The sequence below is a fragment of the Oryzias latipes genome, chromosome 19, assembly GCF_053564925.1.
Source record: "Oryzias latipes strain Hd-rR chromosome 19, Olatipes_Hd-rR_3.1".
In the NCBI taxonomy this organism is placed as follows: Eukaryota; Metazoa; Chordata; class Actinopteri; order Beloniformes; family Adrianichthyidae; genus Oryzias; species Oryzias latipes.
In genome coordinates this window covers 19,253,790-19,271,583 of record NC_136255.1, presented here as the reverse complement: position 1 = coordinate 19,271,583, position 17,794 = coordinate 19,253,790, and the positions used below count along the sequence as shown (strand labels likewise).

The window sequence follows — 17,794 nt, the reverse complement described above, 5'->3', positions numbered from 1 at the left end:
CAGAGAGGAAGGGGTTGCAAGAAACACACAGGAGGAAAGGAGGGATGAGGGGAGGGAGGTTAGATGGATAGAACAGTGCGAAACCTTGTGGTTACTTTGTTTGATGAGACAGCGCGTGGGAAAAAATGTCTGCGCACCGGGAGAGCATACATAATTTGTGCACAAACATACACTCGTGCATGTAAAGTGCTCCATTCCCCCAAGTGGTACATTTGCCATTCAGCTCAGATGGAGGTGTTTTTCCCCTTTTTCTACTTACTTTCAAATAAAATCTTTCTTTTTTCCACTCATTCACCTTCTTTTGTTTTATTATTTTGTTGCATTTACACCTCTGTTTAAGGGACATGTGTTACCCATTCCTTCACTATTCAGATGATGCTTTGAGCTCCATCAGTCTTTTTCTTTTTCACCTTCTCTTCTCTTTGTCCCTTTTGTCCATTCCCTTGCCCAGCTCCTTTTTCTACCTCTCTTTCCATCTCCCCCTGAGTGATTGGTAAAGGTTTTTACTTTTTCTGCCAACTGCTGTTCCTGTTCCGCATAGTCAGCACTCCTCCAAAATTCCTCCTTCTCCTCCTCTGGTGTGCACTCTCCTTCTCCCCTCCCCCTCGATTACGGCTGTACGGCTGTTGGTGCCTCACAGTCAGTGCATCCCATCATCGTGTGCTCCCCCCCCACCTTTTGCTGCAGTGTTTCTGCTAATATATATTAGCGTCAGTATGGTGCATGAGCCGTGCGAACACTCCATTCTCCCTCAAACCCCATTTTCAGCGTCTGTCGGTTCACTGCAGTGTTGATCGCCTCAAGGTTTCAAAGATCAGATCTTGTTGTTGGCGCTGCAGCCTTTTCGTTGCAGCAAGGTGAGCATGTGTGTACATGTGCCCACCTCCCTCCTTCCCCTCTACCCTCCGTCTTGCTTGCTACCTCCCGTGTGCAGTAGTGAGGCAGTGGTGGCAGGGTGGCGCAGGACATGGTGGCCAAGGCAGGAAATGCTGTAGGAAAAAGAAAGTAGAGTTGCTGAAGGCAGGACTATTCTTCTTCTTCTCTTGTCCCCCATTTTCCTACTACTCTGAATTTACTCTTACTCCTCTCTTTTTTGTCTTCTCCCTTAAATTTTAAGATTCATTTGTGAAAATTTGCAAAAAACTCACTCCTTCATCTCCTTTTTTTAATGATGCCGATATGAGTAACTCAGGTGTAACACATTCAGTCACCTATAAGCTTCCCTCCTCTAACCCACAAACAAAATAACTTCAAAACGGACCAATAAAGGAGTTTTAATCTCAAGTCATGCTAAAATTTTATTAAACTTGAACTTTTTTTTTTAAATTAAACAAAAAAAAATAAAAAAAAACTTTGTTACAAAGACAAAACAAAGTGATCTCATGTACACACTTCTATTTTTGATAAAAAATGTAGCTAAATTAAGAAAATCAATTTGCTCATCATGCATGTCTATTTGCAAACAAAGACCGCAGTTACAGACTTGTGGCCGTGAATGTATAAAATATTAATTAGTCTAACCATATAGCTACAACTTTATGGAGTGCAAGTGAGAGTGCAGGGTTGCTAAGGAAAAAAGGTCACTAAAAGAAGAGTATTTAGTTATAAGGTTTGGCTTCTCTGAGACTTTGTCCCATAGAAGCTGGTGGCGCTGTCCATGGTGCTGACATGGTATCGCCTCACTTCAGCTCAAGAGTCTTTTTTAGAGCGCCACACATGAACCTAGCTGTAATTTAATGTACTTTAACTCTCCTAGAATAGATGTTTTAGCCAAAATATTTAGTACTTTAGGTATTTAAAATGTTTGTTGTTTTAAGTGGAAGCTACCGCTGTTTAAAGAGCACAACTCTCAAATTAAAAGAACATTTTGATTCTGTAAGCCGATGGGATTCCTCTGCAGTGAAACTCCAAAGACTTGGCATAAGTCAATTAAAAATAACTTTTCTTAGCTTTAGTTCTAATCACAGTTTATGCTTTAAATGTTAACCCATGCGTTAGTAAAGCTTACCTGTGCGTTGCCAAATCTAAATTTCCTCATACTGTAAGAAAAAAAGTGAATGGAAGGGAGGAGTTTCCACCAGAATTTCAAAAAGAAGAAAAAAAAATAATCTAATGGTTCAATAAAACAAAATAAAACAGGATAAATTGCAAACTTTTTCCAGTACAAAAGGTTTTCTTCGTGTCAGTAAAAGATACAAAACAAAGGAGAAAAGAAAACAAAACTGCGGTGTTTTGCATGACAGAAAGTCTGAGTGGAAGAAAGAGTTGAAGCTTACTTTGGAAAGAATGACAAAGAGAACAATGAGTGAAGCAAAAGAAGGGGGAAAATGGAGGAAAAGTGTAAAATTAGAGTGGGATGCAGTGAGAGGAGGAAAAAAAATAATGTGGGGACCGAAAGAGAGAGGAAGAGGAGCAGAGGGACCGAAAGAAGAAGTGAAGCGCTGATTCCTCCTTCTTCAGTGAAATCTGACTCCTTGATGCGGAATATGAGAGCGAGAGAGGAAGCAAAAGAGAGGTAGTGGAAGGGGGGGGGGGGTGAGAGCTCATGGGAAAGGAGGAGGAGGAGGAGAGTGGTGCATTCCTTTGAATAGAGAAAAAGGTTAACAACATAAATACGGCGTCTGCTTGGGATTTTTTATTTTTTTTGCCAGGAACGCGTGTCTTTTCTCAAGCATTGTGAGCCCCTCTGGATGGAAACACAGCCCACAGGCAAACAATCTGACCTTGCTGGGAGAACAGAAAGAGACAGAGCAAATAACTCTGGCTTTTTACTGCAGCAAAACTCATTCACTTTTATAGTGCACTCTCCTTTTCAATGCTCTTCCTCCTCCCCCATACACAATCTCCTCTCCCCATCCCTTCCATTACAGACAGAATAGCTTCTCACTGTAACTGCCCCCAGTGAGGGTGCTGGCTCACATTCTTTCCCCCTCCTTTTCTCTGTCTTTGCTCCCCATCTTCATCTCTCTTTTCATCAAAAGTCCGCTTCATGGCCTCATCCTTCCCCACCTTTCCTCTTCAAGTCTTCGCTCACATGGGAAAAAGTGGCTGAGAGAGCCCTGACATAATTGTGCATTGCATGAATCTCAATACGGTCGGGGAGGGGGCTGCAGCAGCCGTGTGTTTAGCGTGCACACGCTGGCTGATTGAGGAGATCTAACATTAGTACGGACACCGCACTCTCAGGAGGCGATTCACACGCATCCTCATGCACTGGCTGCTCTGCACCACCACGTCAGAGAGGTGTTCATGAAGAGCAGATGGACCCCCACTTCTCCTTCCTCTAATGTCATTCTACTCCTCTCTATTTGGTACCAGGAGGAGAGGAGGTGTGAAACTGGCTGAGATGGCCTCATTAAAACAATGCAGAAGATGGGGGACTCCATCACATCCTTTCAGATGCTGACTCATTTGTCTAAAGCCCCCTCTTTTCTTGTATTAGGTGGTCACATACTTTGCTATCCATCGTTTTTTCCTCCTCATGTCACAAGGTCGTTTTTGTGTCCTCCCATCAGCTGCTCCTCCAGTGAATAATGGGACCACAGCTGATGCTTCATTTGTATTGCAATGTTAAACGTTCATCTCTCCCCTCTGCTAAACATTTTTTGCCCTTTTTTTTTCCCTCTCTCCCCGCAGACTCCTCCCTCCTCCTCCCTTCTCTTTCTATCGTCCTCACCCTCCCTCCCGGTCCTCTATGCTCAGTTCGGTGTGTGTATCCTCTTTCAAAGGGCGCAAGGGTGGGAACAAGTCGTCCAACAAAGCATGTTACAGCGCAGACATGACTTGTCCGTCAGAAAGCGAGAAAATTGTGATAAACTGCGGGGGAGTGCGGCATGAGACCTACCGGAGCACCCTAAAAACGCTGCCCGGTACCCGCTTGTCGTGGCTCACCGAGCCGGACGCGTTCAGCAACTTCGACTACGACCCCAAATTAGACGAGTTCTTCTTCGACCGCCACCCGTCGGTCTTCTCCTTCATCCTCAACTATTACCGCACCGGGAAGTTGCACTGTCCCAACGATGTGTGCGGTCCCCTGTTCGAAGAGGAGCTGGCCTTCTGGGGCATCGACGAGACGGACGTGGAGGCGTGCTGCTGGATGAACTATCGACAGCATCGGGATGCGGAGGAGGCGCTGGACAGCTTTGAGACTCCGGAGCCGGACGCGCCGGACGACGACCCGGCGCTGGGGGGCGCGGATGGGGACTTGAAAAGACTGTGCATGCAGGAGGACGCCAGGAGAGCAGGCTGGTGGAAAACCTGGCAGCCCAGAATATGGGCGCTCTTTGAAGACCCATATTCATCCAAATACGCCCGGGTGAGTACCTGACGCCCCTCCCGGAGGGACTACTAGTTTGTTGCTCTCCTCAGGACCACTGCTCGAGTTTTAATAAGTTTGAAAAACTTTCTTTTAAGCATTAGTAAATCAACATTTTGCCATTAAACAATTATTTTCTTATCAATTTAGACCCAAAACTGTAATAATATCTGTCTGCAATGGATGAATGAGACTATATTGACTGATATTGAATAATTAATGCTGATCGTTTTGGAAACATGGAAAAAATTCTCTGCAGGCAGTTGACAAGCACCTTAATATCATGTATGATGTGCACATTATCCTCTATATTGCATTTGGACACAAATCTGCTTAAAATGCAGCAGTTTCTCTGCACCTACGCCTGCATTTGGTGAACCCCATCCTTCTCCAAAAGCCTGCTTTTGTGCTTTATATATAAAACGAGCTCTCTTCTTCCCATTTGCGACTTTTGTTTGTCTCTCTAAACCGTTTTTTAGTTTAATATTTCTTAAACTAAGTATTATCGTTGAGTATATTTCAAATTAATTTGATCATACAGGTGCTGAAGTAACAAGTATGTTTTGATTTGTGAAAGCGCTGTTGGTTCTTGTTTTTTCTTAGACAAAACCAGCTTCTTGATAGCAATGGCTTTGATTTTTCTCTCTCGTTTTCCTTCTTTTCTCCATCCCGAGTTTACAGTTTCACACCCCTTCCTGCATCCTGTCTTTAGTTTTGGTAGCATTCATGCTGCCATGACTGAGTGTGAAAACAGACTGGGTGCAAAACAAGGCAGTTCTCAGTCATCTACGATGGCCAATGTTCGATGCAATTATGAGAAACAAAGCACAGGAACATTTGGAAATAACTGCACTGTCAGCAATCCATACTGTCTGTCGTCAGAGACAAGTGATAACATGTGCACATTAAGGCTTCAAGTTATTCTGACACAAAATGTTCACTTTCCTACAAATCCGCATGGCAGGATATGATTCTCTTCAGGGGAGCTAAGTGTCAACATTTTAGTCTGATTTATCTGCCTGTACAAACTGAGATGAAACAGATGGTAAATATTTAATTGTTTTTGCAGTTTGCAATTGATTGCTGACAGTTATCGGTTTATGTTTTGGACTCAAATGCTGTACAAGATGCCATCATTTTTTTTTTTTTCGTTTTTTAAGTCACCATAAGCTAAAAGATTCTTCAACTATAACCAGATTTTTGCTTTGTTCTCATGGTTGCTTTGAAATGAAAACACCTGCTACAATGCTGCTAGAACGACTTGTGTTGTACAATGTACAGTCAACACACAGATTTGCGCATGAATCACACACAAAATAACTAACAAGATGTGGAGTCGTAACTGAGGAAAGCGCAGCTCCAGACACCAAAAGGCAGAGCAGGTAGTACGTGGAAGGCTGCACAGCACCAGCTCTGTTTGTGGGTGACTGCATCCCCATTTTACTGTGAATGTCTACTATGGCAGTGCAGTGCCTCAAACAGAGATGTGACCCAGATCACATGCCTTTTTTCCCCCCCACCATTGCTTTTTCTAAAAGTATCCCATCCAATGATGTGAAAGGTGTTTTTTATATTGTTTGGTTCTGAGAAAAACAAATTAGATGTGAAGAGAAAAAGGCGGAGTGATTGAGAAAGACTAGGCAACAGAACAAATTAGATGCAGATATGGTAATACACTGAGGCAGATGAGAGAGAGGAAGAGGCAGATGAGAGGAAATAAAGGGAGACATGGAGTGCGCATGTGGAGGGGAGGTCTAGCTCAAATGCTTTGAAAGAGGGGGGGTCCGTTTGCATGACTGGGATGCAACGATAATCAATACAACACGTTTTTGCTTAAATTCACCTTCCTTGCTGACGATTGTGCGAGGCTCACTCGTTGATTTTTACTGTAGTAGCGCACGCGTGTATACAAACACACACGGATGCTGGTGTCTGTGCTGGCTTTTCTGCTGCAGTAGGCATGGGAGAGAGGAGGGGGAGAGCTGGAGGAAGAGAATGGAGGAGGAGGAGGAGGGTGAGAGGGAAATGGAGAAGGAGAGAGAAATGGAGGGAAAAGGGGCTATGAGAAGAACCTGAGAGGACTATGTTTCGGGGGAAAGGAAGGCAGAGAGGTAGGCGAGGGATACTGAGACACTCAGAGGAGAGGTGGCAACCGCTGACAGAGATGATGTGGGGGTGGGGGACTCTTCGATTATCTCTGAAGGTTTGAGCCATCTACTTGTCTTACTCTGGCTTTTCTGCTGCCTGATGATTGATATTGTATTGATTATTGTTTTTTTTTTTGTTTTGACTCCAATGGCATCGTCAGAACAGCCTCCTAAAACACTCACAGGTGCTCGGGCTCAATCTGAACTGTTGCACTGTCACACAGGTCAAGATTTCTCCCTTTGATGAGATGTTACACAATATGATTTGCATCTGAATTCATCAATGAACCATAGAACTCCCAGCAGTGCCAGAAGCACATGAAGGTCTTGATGTGTCCTCGTTGCATCCAAATAATTTTCTCCCAATTTAATAAATTCAAACAGCCGAATAAAATAAACAGTAAATCATTGATTAATTCACAAAAGCAGTGTAATTATATAAAGACCCACTCCAATGAAAATCATATATTTGGTGTTTTTAACATGTTCTTGTGGCATTTTTCTTATGATGGAGGACATATATCTAAAAAATTAAGCTTAAAATTGCATTTCTGAGTATTTTTTAATTTGAATGGTTGTGGATCAAGATGAAAGAATGCAGTTTAAAAAAGCTTGTAGCAGTGATGTTCAAACTACAATCGGTGGGCCACTATCTCCATGCTCAACCCCATTCCAATGCATCCACTTACAGACTAATAGATCCATCAATTAGAGGGTAAACAGAGGGATGATGGGAAGTCAGGGCAGAGGCGAATTTCTAATGTACTTCTGCCACCATGAAGAAACTATCTCCTCTAGAAAATAATACAGGTTTTTGTATTTTGGCTAAAACCAATTTAAGACCACTGAGAATGCTTCTAGAATAGATCTAAAGATTTGAGTGGGACTTTATTGGTCGGCCAATGAAACTTTCTTTAAGTTTTTATGTGTATTAGTCACTCACAAGGTTGAACATGCTGTCTGTGTAAAAAAAATATGGCTAAACATAACTTATATCAAGAAGCGTTTTGAGGCTCTTAATTTGTTAAAATTGCTGTAAACGTGACTAGTTAAACAAAAAACAAAACAAAAAAATATCAATATTGAAATTAGGCTTTCCAAGAAAATTGAATGTTAAATCCTCAAATTAAATTTCTTCCAAATTATTTTTATATAAAAAAAGAACCCTGCTCTCTGCTAGTTTTTAATGTAACAATTCCTAATTTTTTTAATGAAAATTCTAATTTTTGTCAGTTCAAATTCTTACAAAAAAGGTTTTTCATACTAATTTTAATTTCAGATTGGTATTTTGAAATTGGAAAAATTAAGTTTGAATTTGTGAATCAAAGTTGAATTGCTTCTGCATTTTTACAGTCAAACCCAGCATAAACAGCAAACTTTAAAGTTTGGAATAACATTTTAAACCAATTCTGCTTCCAATAGTTGACCTTTGTTGGGACTCTCTCAGGCTGCCAGCAGGAGGATGCAGTTTTCTTTTTCAGCAGTCTCCTGAAGAAGCATTAAATGTAGCTCAGCATGTACAAAACACCGCTTTGCCCCTTCCAAAATCAGACTCTGTGTCCCCACATTCAATTCATTTCTAGGGATCTGCACCTCTCCCATGAACTCACCTGTCCCTGAAGGTCACGTCTCGCAGTTGGACTGTTTGCTGTTTTCACTGTGTGTTCTGCAGTGGAGTGAACAGTGCTGCCATAAACACAAATGTGACCAAATGACAGTAGAAATTAAATTGCAGATGTTTTATTTTATTTTTTTTTAGGAAAGGTTTGGAACGACCAAACTTTGAGCTTCGAAATGTGTCACTTATTTCTGCTTTAAATCTTTAAAAAAATGTGCGGTCTTCTTTGAAATTCATCAGCCCTTAGATATCATTCTTTTACTGTAACTAGTCATTTTTTTAATTTGAAATACTTTAAAAACAAATAAAAATATTATTTATCTTTCAGAACGTGTCTGAATTAAAATGGGATAGGCACAACTCCACTTTAACTTCTTTTTTTGAGCCAATGCTGTCACTTTACAATTAAAAATATGTACAAGAAGTCCTTATTTATCTCAATGAGGCAAACATATTTCTCTACGATTAATTTCCAATTGAAAGGTGTGATGTGCATTCATGCGACTACATTTCCATTCATACTGCGACCCTGCGGAGAGGCCTAGTTCCCACTTTCATTCTTGTTCTTCTCCCTGTGGCCTTCCTCTGAAAATAGCAATGAAAGGGAAAAGGAGGTCCTGAATTCATTCTCTGGTGGCAAATCTTTCCCTCCATTACTGATGAGAAGATAAGACTTGGTGCCTCTGTGATCATTCACTTTGGGGACACTACTTTGCAAAGCACCAACCCATCCTCAGTTGAGAAGCAAACATGCACTGTTCATTGCTCATTGAGTTAATTAAGGTGAATCGTTTGCAGCAGAGGCGTGGCCGTTTGTTGACTTGGCCTTTCCTGTGCCTGCGCTTGGTAAATATATCGCATTCCCTTTCAATTTTCCCTGACAAGGCTTTGTACCACAGGCCGTCTCATGTTGTGTTTGCATCCTGGGAAGTCACTGTCCCTAATATTTGCTGCCTTGTAACTTGAGTACAGTCTGTTTGGCAGTGTTTAATGCTCAATGTCTCATAACAAGGACGGACACAGGATCTTTGTGTTGAATAAGCAGGAAATGCTTAAGCAGATACTCACTTAAATGGCCCACTTTACTGCATTTTGCTGCTGTGAATTAGTTTATTTGGTCCTTTATAAACTCATATGAAAAAAAATGACAAAAGTTGTATAATTGCGTTTATGGATACATTTGAAATAGTGTTGGTTTTCTTTCGTTTTGTTGATCATTGGTTGTTTTAATTTAAATTTCAGATAAAATAAGGCAAAGTAGAGATTAATTTAGTCTAACTTACCTTAAAATCTAGCTGACTGAAGAGTTACATTTATTTTTCCATGGTTGTACAGGATGTGATGAAATGCTAGAGTGTGTGTTTGAATGGGTAACATTTTAGAGAACCCCAATGATTTGAACAAAACCAAACTCACCTCTTTTGACTTTTCTGTCAGGTTAGGATTTCATGAAAAAAATGTAACAAAACAAAAAAAGGACTATTTATCCAAAACCGAGTCAAGTTATACTATTTCATCTTTGCCAATACTTGTGACAGTGCAGTTTAGTTGCCAAGCAACCGCATCAGGCCAAGAACTACTCTGACACTTAACCCTCTGCAAAAATTGGAGTTGTTTTCTGCACTTTGGTTTTGTACCTACTAAAGTAATAAAACGTAATTAGGGACTTTAAAAGGAACCGACATGGATTTTGCCTTCAGTCAGAAGCGGGCTAGTACACACTTATGACTGCTATAGCTTTTAAGGTTACACAGAAATGTCAAACCGGAGCTGTGCGCATCTGAAAACATCAGGCAGAAGCTTTAAGAAGGCTGGGCAGAAGTAGAAGCTTCCTGATTGCAGTCCTAAACCTTTTTTTTTTCTTCTAATGTCCAGCTATCTTCCTCCCTCACCTCCGCCTCAACCCTTTTAGCCACGCTGATCAACAGCTGAATCAGCACTCTGCAGCTCTGTACTGGCAGTCAATTAGTTGGGCCTGGTGATAAACCTTGGACATTTTGCTCTTATGCTTCGGAATTAGAATGATTCAGAACACTGGCGAGCTCGCAGTGCCAGAGCTGATTACAGCTGTGGGATTCTAAATCTTCTAAGTGGGGCAAGGCTTGTCAAATCACACAAGAGAACAGGTTGTGTACTATAATCATGCAGACTGGCACATGTGGAGGTAAACACTGAGCAGTTGCAGATTTTTAGTTGATTTTAAAAAGGAGTTAAACAGTTGGACTTTCTCTACACATTTTCTGCTTCTGTTTAACCTCTAAAAACATCTGCCATCTCCAGATGTTCACCTTTGCACGTAGTTCAATCTTCAAGCGGGAGCATACTGTCAGATGGGTCAATGGGCCAATGGGTGTTCGTTTAGCGTTCACCCATCGCGTGTCAACAGACACATAAATTGCTTTATATGACATGCTTACACGTGTTCAATGAAAGCCATTCTCACACATGTGAGCACAAAGCACTAGCTGTGACGTTAAAAAACAAATGGCCATGGCTTCAAAATTAGCTGTTTTTGTTTCAAATAAATCTGGAAATGATAAAGTTGCCATCATGCCAAATTTGTACTGAAATAACGTTTGTCAAAAAGATTGCAAGGCTTACTGAAAAAAAAAACATTACATCTGATAACATAAAGGGATTATGAAAATATGAAAACATGAAAAACTGAAACTTTTTTTATAAAGCTTTTCTCATACAACAGTAACTGCTTTACAACCATAAACATTAAAAAAAAATTACGAAATAATTTCCTCAACTCTCCTGACCTGCCGCATCTAACATAAGGAAAAAAAATTACACATTAATAAAACTCATAAAAAAAAAGAAACTGGCTTTGATATACAGTATAGTCCATATTGACAAATGCATATTCTTTTGTTAGGCTAATTTTTACTTTTCAAAAAGAGGTCACTATGTTAATGGGTAATTGTAATATTTAGTACGTCTACGTATTTTCTATAGCAAGGTATTTTAAAATTCATAATGTTTGTTTATATATATTTAATGATAAAATGTTTTCACAAACAGCATTATCTAATAAGTGGTTGAAAAAAAGGAACAGAGGCTTTAAAAATGCAAATTCTTTTTTGAAACAGATAAATTAAATTAAAAATATGTACGTTTAAATAGATTAAACAGATAAAAGCGGGAAAAAACAAAAACAAAAAAGTTCTGTGACTAACCTAAATTATACCAACCTAGATTTTAATGATAAAAGCAGCACCAGCAGGGGGAGGGGGGAACCTTTTAAAAAGTAAAACCTGAATATAGAGCAATAGTAAAATGAATGATTAGAATGCCAAATAGTAAAAAAAAAAAGAAGTTAACTGGTTTTTAAACTTCTAACTTGCATAATAAAAGAAAAGATTCAGTCGGTGTATAATCGTTATTTAACGGGCATGACCTTCGAGCAGCACTGCATGGGAAACCAATCAACTTGATCGATTCGGCCACTTGGGAGTATCATAGGAAATGATTGTTCCTTAGCACTGCTCACTGCAGCCTCCAGAAATGTAACAGGAAACTGCATTACTTTGATTGGAAGCCATATTTCAGTGGTAAGGAAAGTGATAAAGGAGCCGTTTTGCTATATCTTAAGCAGCTACCGACCTAATGTAACATTTTGTAACGTTTGTCTTAGAAAGAAAATGAAAGCTTAAGTGATCATTTAAGTAGTCTTCTAGAAATACAAGAATCCAACAAAAGAGAAAGACGTTAACCAAAAACCATCTTACATGATGATTGACGGTACAGTTTGTCTGTTTGAAAAAGGAGGAAGACAAATGTTTCACATCTTGCAGCTGTCATCTGCAGATTTTGGTCAATTCTCTGTCAGGATCAATTCCTCTTTGGGTTGTTTCCCTAAGCATCAAAAATAGTTAAGCACCTGCTGGCTAAAATGAGAATGTAAGACCAGACATAACATGCCACTGCATCGATTCTAAATTGAATTGAATCTACTAACACGCGCCCTGTGTTTAAGTGGGTGCAGATGTTGGATTTTAATAAAAAAAAAAGAAAAAAAGGAAAATCCATTTTAGTGTTCCTAATTTAAGCAATGTAGCATCTTTTTCAGAAAAATGTAAAAAAAAAACAAAAACACAACAGCTGCAACAATATGTGGCTTCGTGGCTTCATATAACAGGAAAGTATCATTGATAGATTTGATCTTTTCAGGCTGGTTTTCTTGTTTTCAGCTTATGCTATAATGGTGGCAAAAATGTTGGTTAACATTTGAAAAGCTCATGGAGTAAACTGTTTTCCAGCATTATTGTCTGAAAGGTTTTGTCAAAGTTTCGGAGATGGAAACGCTTTTATAAGTTGATGTGTTTTTCATTGTTGTTACAAAAATCAAGGTCAGAACACATTTTGCAAAACTTACTACAGGCAATAAGTGTGCACGATTCTCTGGCTTTCCTCCAATAACAAAGAAACCAAGAAAACAATTATTGACCCTGAGATGCCAAAAAGGAAAAGAAAAAAAATCCCCATATTTGTTTTGCAAGACCGAATTTACAAATTCAGTTTGGTTAAATCAGGCAAGAGTGACAGAACACATGGCAGAAAAATTACACATAATGAATATTATAACCAGTATTCAAAATGTTTGTTTTAGTATTTTACCTTTTTTAAAAATATATTATTTCTAAAAAGACATTATTATTTATTTCCAGAAAATTATGATACCAATATGATACTCTTTTAGACATAATTTGTTCAAGCAATAATGTAATGTTCACATTTTTTTGGGGCATGTTTGTTTTCACGTAAGGACATTTCCAGCAACCACAATTGTCAATTTAAAAAGGTTTTGTTTGGTTTGATCAAATCATTTTTACAAGTTAACCCTGGAGATAAAGAAAAGCAGAACATGCTTCCGCATAATTTAACCCTTCAGTTGCTGTGTGTAAATATAGAAACAAGTTAATTATTAAATTTGGTTGCAACGTCCTTCGTCCACGTCTAGAGGGCAGCTCAGATCTTCATGGGCAAAAGGATCTGACGGGATCTAGATCGTCTAGGTTGTAATGGGGGAATCACTTGTGTGTTAATTTAAATCTCCCAGCATTCACTGTGCTTTTGTGCTGTAGCATTTGTGCATTGCTGGCCTTGCCTCATTTTGTGGCACTTAAATGGTCAAACTGGAGCCCTGCACATTCCCTTGGACATGACATTGGATGGCTTTACTGGGACGATTCCTGTGTGACCATCTGCTTCCTGATTGTCCCTCCTGTTTATGTGGCATGAGGAAAGGCACACACAAAGGACGAGAATCAACAAATATCTGAAGCTAAAATAATAATAATAATTTAAAAAATCACTGCATGAGAGAGACAGTTATGAACTATGAGTAAAGACAGTTATACGTTCAAATAAAGGAAACGTAGATGAGAAGTTAGTTCATTCACCCGCATACACTGTCTTTAAAAATGCTCCAAAGACTGCAATGAAACTAAAATAAAAGGAGGCGGCAAGCTGTGAGAGCGTGTGCAGGAAAAGGTTAGCAATTCTGGATCATGTCAATGAGTCAAATCATTTGGGGAATCTCGGAAATACAGGAGTGTTTTGTGAATTAAATGTTACCAGGATCTCATCCAAGAGCACTGACCTCAGAGAGCTTCTATCACTCCAAAAATAAAATATATTGCAGGATTACCCTCAGCAGTATTGCTAATTATATCTCACACACTTGCTTGCACCTCCCTGCTTCCCCCTCATTCATACCCTGCAACTCAGGTGCTTGATAAGCCTGATGCAGGCAGTGGAGCGTGGCGCACGGCCATGTGTTTCCTGTATGTTCAACACGAGCAGCTGTGGAATCCATTTTCTGGAAGCTCCACATGTTCCCCCACCAGTTCCTCTGTTTTCCCACCTCAGCTGTTCTATTCCTCAAGCTCTTAATTTATTTTTTAATTTTAAATGAATCAATTTTAATTGTTATTTCTGAGCAATATTTGTGATTTATTTTTAATTCAGTAAGTTAGCAACTCAAATAAAAGATTTGAATACTGTTCAGATGATAAATATGAATAAAATCAGTGGTGGACAAACTTTGTGACTCGTGGGCCACAAAGGGTTCTAAAATTTGACAGAACCAGGACCAGATCCATGGGGTGCTTTGGTATTCCACCTCATAAAAGTAAAAAAGAAAAACTATTTTAGTTCTAATTAAAGATTAAGATTTTGGAGTTTTTATTTCAAATTGGGTTGATGTTCCACATGGAGAAAGGCAAAATTCGAGAGATGCTGCTTTTGGGGTGATGGAATGATCAGAAACATGAATGTCCAACTCCCAAAAAAACACATGAACGTCAGGAAAAAAAACACCACACGAATGCACACAGTGTTGGGTAAATTACTACCAAAAAGTGATTACTTTACTTAGTTAATGGATCGAAATTGTAATTAAATTACTTTACTCATTACCTATTTGAAAAAGTAATTCACCTCTTGTTATTTTACTTGACCTTTTTTCTTCTCATATACAGATTCTCAAGGGAAAAACAGCACAAACAAGATCCTCTTGTCTTTCATTTGACTTTATTTTCAAAGCAATGACCTTGTTCAAGACATAACCTGGCTTCATTCGAATTCAGACAACAGTGTGAAAAAGGACATAAAAAAGAAGTTACAATACATGTGGTCTTGTTACGTCAATATTTATATCTGTCTAATCTAAAATTAAGACACTCTTTTGAAAACACCAAGAACTATTTGATGCCCCCCATGTTCATTTTTGCTGACTTTAGGTTTTCCATTGCAATGAGTTGCACCTGTCTCTCTCTCTATGTCTGGCTTTTGTACAAAGTTCTGCTGCAAGTGTACCGAGCTACCCCCGACCCTCCCTGTGCAGAGTGCATTTAGCGCTAACCCTTATTGACCTGAGACGCAGTCACATGTAGCTTAGAGGGAAAAATAAAGTAAGAAAGGGACAAATACTATAGGAAAAATAACTCTCCGGAAGGAGCCGGCTCTTGTCTTTCACACCAAAGAGCCAACTTTAGAGTTGTTTCATTCACCACCGTCAGTACACAGGGCGAGTCTCTGCTCTGCTGCTAACCTGCTGCTCACCTGCTGCTCCTCAGGGATGAGAGGACTTCTTGCAGCGTCTCTTTTCGTCTCATCTTTGAGCCAGTTTGGAAAACAACGTGACTACTGCAATGAGGGCATGTCTGTATTTTGACTGATCCCCAGATTTGCGCACAAATGCGTATGCGGCAGTAACTCCATTTTTTAAAAGATAACCTCCGTTTCGTTTCATTTAACCGAGAAAAAAATGACAAAAACGAATTAAGTAACAAGGGTTTCTATATTCCAGTAATTGTGATAATTAGTTAAATTCAAACTGTAATTAGTTATGTTCCGTTACCCCCAACACTGAATGCAGAATAACTTTTTGCCCCTAATAAAGGTCAGTGTATTTGTAGTGCCCCGTCTGTGGTGAAACACCATAATTATAATACTAATAAGGATTATCAGTAGTTTAACGGGCCACATATGGACCCCTAGCCATAGTTTGCCAAATCTTGACTAAAATGAATATTTTTAGACAAAAATATGAACTCCTTTTATAAGTTTTGATATCAATTCTTCTGTCACAGTTCTTACAGGTTATGCTTGTCATAGAGACAAGGAGAAAAAAGAGTTTTGAATATTGCCAGCATTAGATAGCAGATCCACAATGACAGCCATTCTTGTGATCCCGGTAAGGTTACGCTTTATTCTTGGCAGTAAGTGGAGGTCTCTGAGTGATGGCCTCATTCATCCACCTAAGATAACAAATTGATCAGCCAACCCTGGCAAAGATCCACTCCTCTCCCCTTCAAGAGAAGGTTCTGGATTTCTCATTGTTAAAATATTCATCTTTTATACCTCATGCGATGCTTACTTCAGATCAACCTTCAGTGTCTCCTTATCAGTGTTGACTCTCCAGCAGTGCTCACCTGTTTGCTTTGCCCTCTGATGCAGGTCTGTTTCACCCTTGAACTGTTCGTCGTGCTAATGCAGACTAAACATTGGCGTCAGTGACCAGAAGTAGTGTGACGGAGAAACATCTTTCATGAGTTGTTTTTTTTTTTGTCACGCCGCACCTCTGTCAAGGTCACTCACCGGTAATCTGACAAATTTCAGCAAACAATCAGCTGCAGCACCGAGTGATCGCAACTTGGCTCTTCCTCCTCTACATTCAAGCCCGTACGTCAGCTGAAGAAGCAGTATTTGGCTTGTCCTTGGTGCCTTAAAGCAGAGGCTAACGCAGTGGTTGTCATGGTAACAGAGAGCCAGGCAGGGGCTGTGGTAATACTGTAATGATAAAGCTGTTCTGGATGGTGCCGCAGTAAACACAGCGCCACTAGGGTCCCGTTAAGGAAGAGCGCAGCGCACTGCCTTGCATGCAAAAAATGCCTCTAGGACTAATATCAGCTCAGCCGATCTCTCCTTGGTTATATCACTTACATTCCTCTCTTGTTCACCTCATTCACCTCCTCTTGTTGTCTTTTTGGGGTGTCTGTTTCAGTCTTAGAAACTGCCCTTTCTCTATTTATTTGGGGAAATTCACATTGTTCACTCCATTTCTTCAGTCTTCAACCATCGTAGCACAATCAGTGCTCCTTCTCATCACCTTTGCCCTCCTAAAGACTTGTTTTTTATTTACTTCTCTCTCTGTCTCACCCCTCCTGTGTCTCCCGCTCTTTTAAATCTATGCAGATGATTTTTACCAAATCAAATCATAGTCTGAGGAGTGAAGGAGGAAATTGGACCTTGAAGGTCGCTGGGCTGCAAGTGTCAAATGTGGGAGACTGAGCATGTCATGGTTACCACGAATGTTGAGCATCGACTTCAGTATTATCCTCCTTCACGTTTTACAAATTGTTGGCTGCAAGCAGACACAGAGAAGCTGAGTAAATAAAAAAAGGTGTAATGTTACAGATTGAAACTCCTTTTAATCAGCTTCTCCTTTCTTCTGCCCTCACCCCTCTCCGTCATTCCATCGCAGAGCTCATTCACCTGGCTGTGGCTGTCAGTGACCAGCTCTCACACTTCACTTACCTAAAGGCTGTGTGGCTCTCGCACATGATGAGCAACACACTCACTTGTGCCATCTAAGCTGTGCGGTGGAAGAATCACAGAAAAAAAAGGCAGATATATGAGCAACATATATAGCAGTTGGTACATACATTGATATACAATGGTACGAATGCAAAGTGGGTCTGACTTTTGGACCTAAAAGCGGTTAAATCATCCCACAAATTGAGAGTAAAAACTTGATTCTCAGTGAGATTTCAAATCCATCAATTTGTTAAATATAGATCAAGTGTTTCCTCATTTATTATCAGGAACCGGTGATGTAGGACCCAATATGCAAGAGACTAAGGTTGTGTGTCTGAATTCCTTCACTACTCACTACATAGTGCACTATATAGTGCGTTTGCCATATTGCAGGGCTGTCCAAATCTACAATTTCAAACCACAATCCATTACGTTTGAACAATTTTTCATATGACAAAATGCATTTTGATTGATTTGTTCATCGTCAGAACAAAATTGATTCATAATATTGATATTTATTTGGTTTTTATTTTGTGAAATCTGTGAAGTTATATTTTCCGTATTGAAAAAAAAAGAAAAGAAAACAAAAAAAGATAGTGAGGATGGTGTCCTAATTGCTTTTAAAGTCCGGGGCACTAGATAGTCCTGTACCTGGAATGACTGACA

At 39.8% G+C, this 17,794-nt stretch overlaps 1 protein-coding gene across 20 annotated transcripts in view; it reads left to right on the top strand.

Annotated features, from left to right (window-relative positions):
• Positions 1–17,794, top strand: part of kcnc3b (potassium voltage-gated channel, Shaw-related subfamily, member 3b) — a 46,310-nt gene that overhangs the window by 4,136 nt on the left and 24,380 nt on the right. For 7 of the 20 annotated variants that reach the window (XR_013651506.1, XM_078937375.1, XM_078937364.1 and 4 more), the window contains exons 1-2: positions 620–857; positions 3,637–4,315. Coding sequence is in view for 19 of the 20 variants with exons in the window: in XM_078937375.1 (XP_078793501.1) it covers positions 724–857; positions 3,637–4,315 (813 nt within the window). In the remaining variant the exon portion in view is untranslated. Of the gene's footprint in view, positions 1–616; positions 858–3,636; positions 4,316–17,794 lie in introns of those variants that run through there. The other 13 variants (XM_078937376.1, XM_078937380.1, XM_078937379.1 and 10 more) reach the window with 4 other exon arrangements.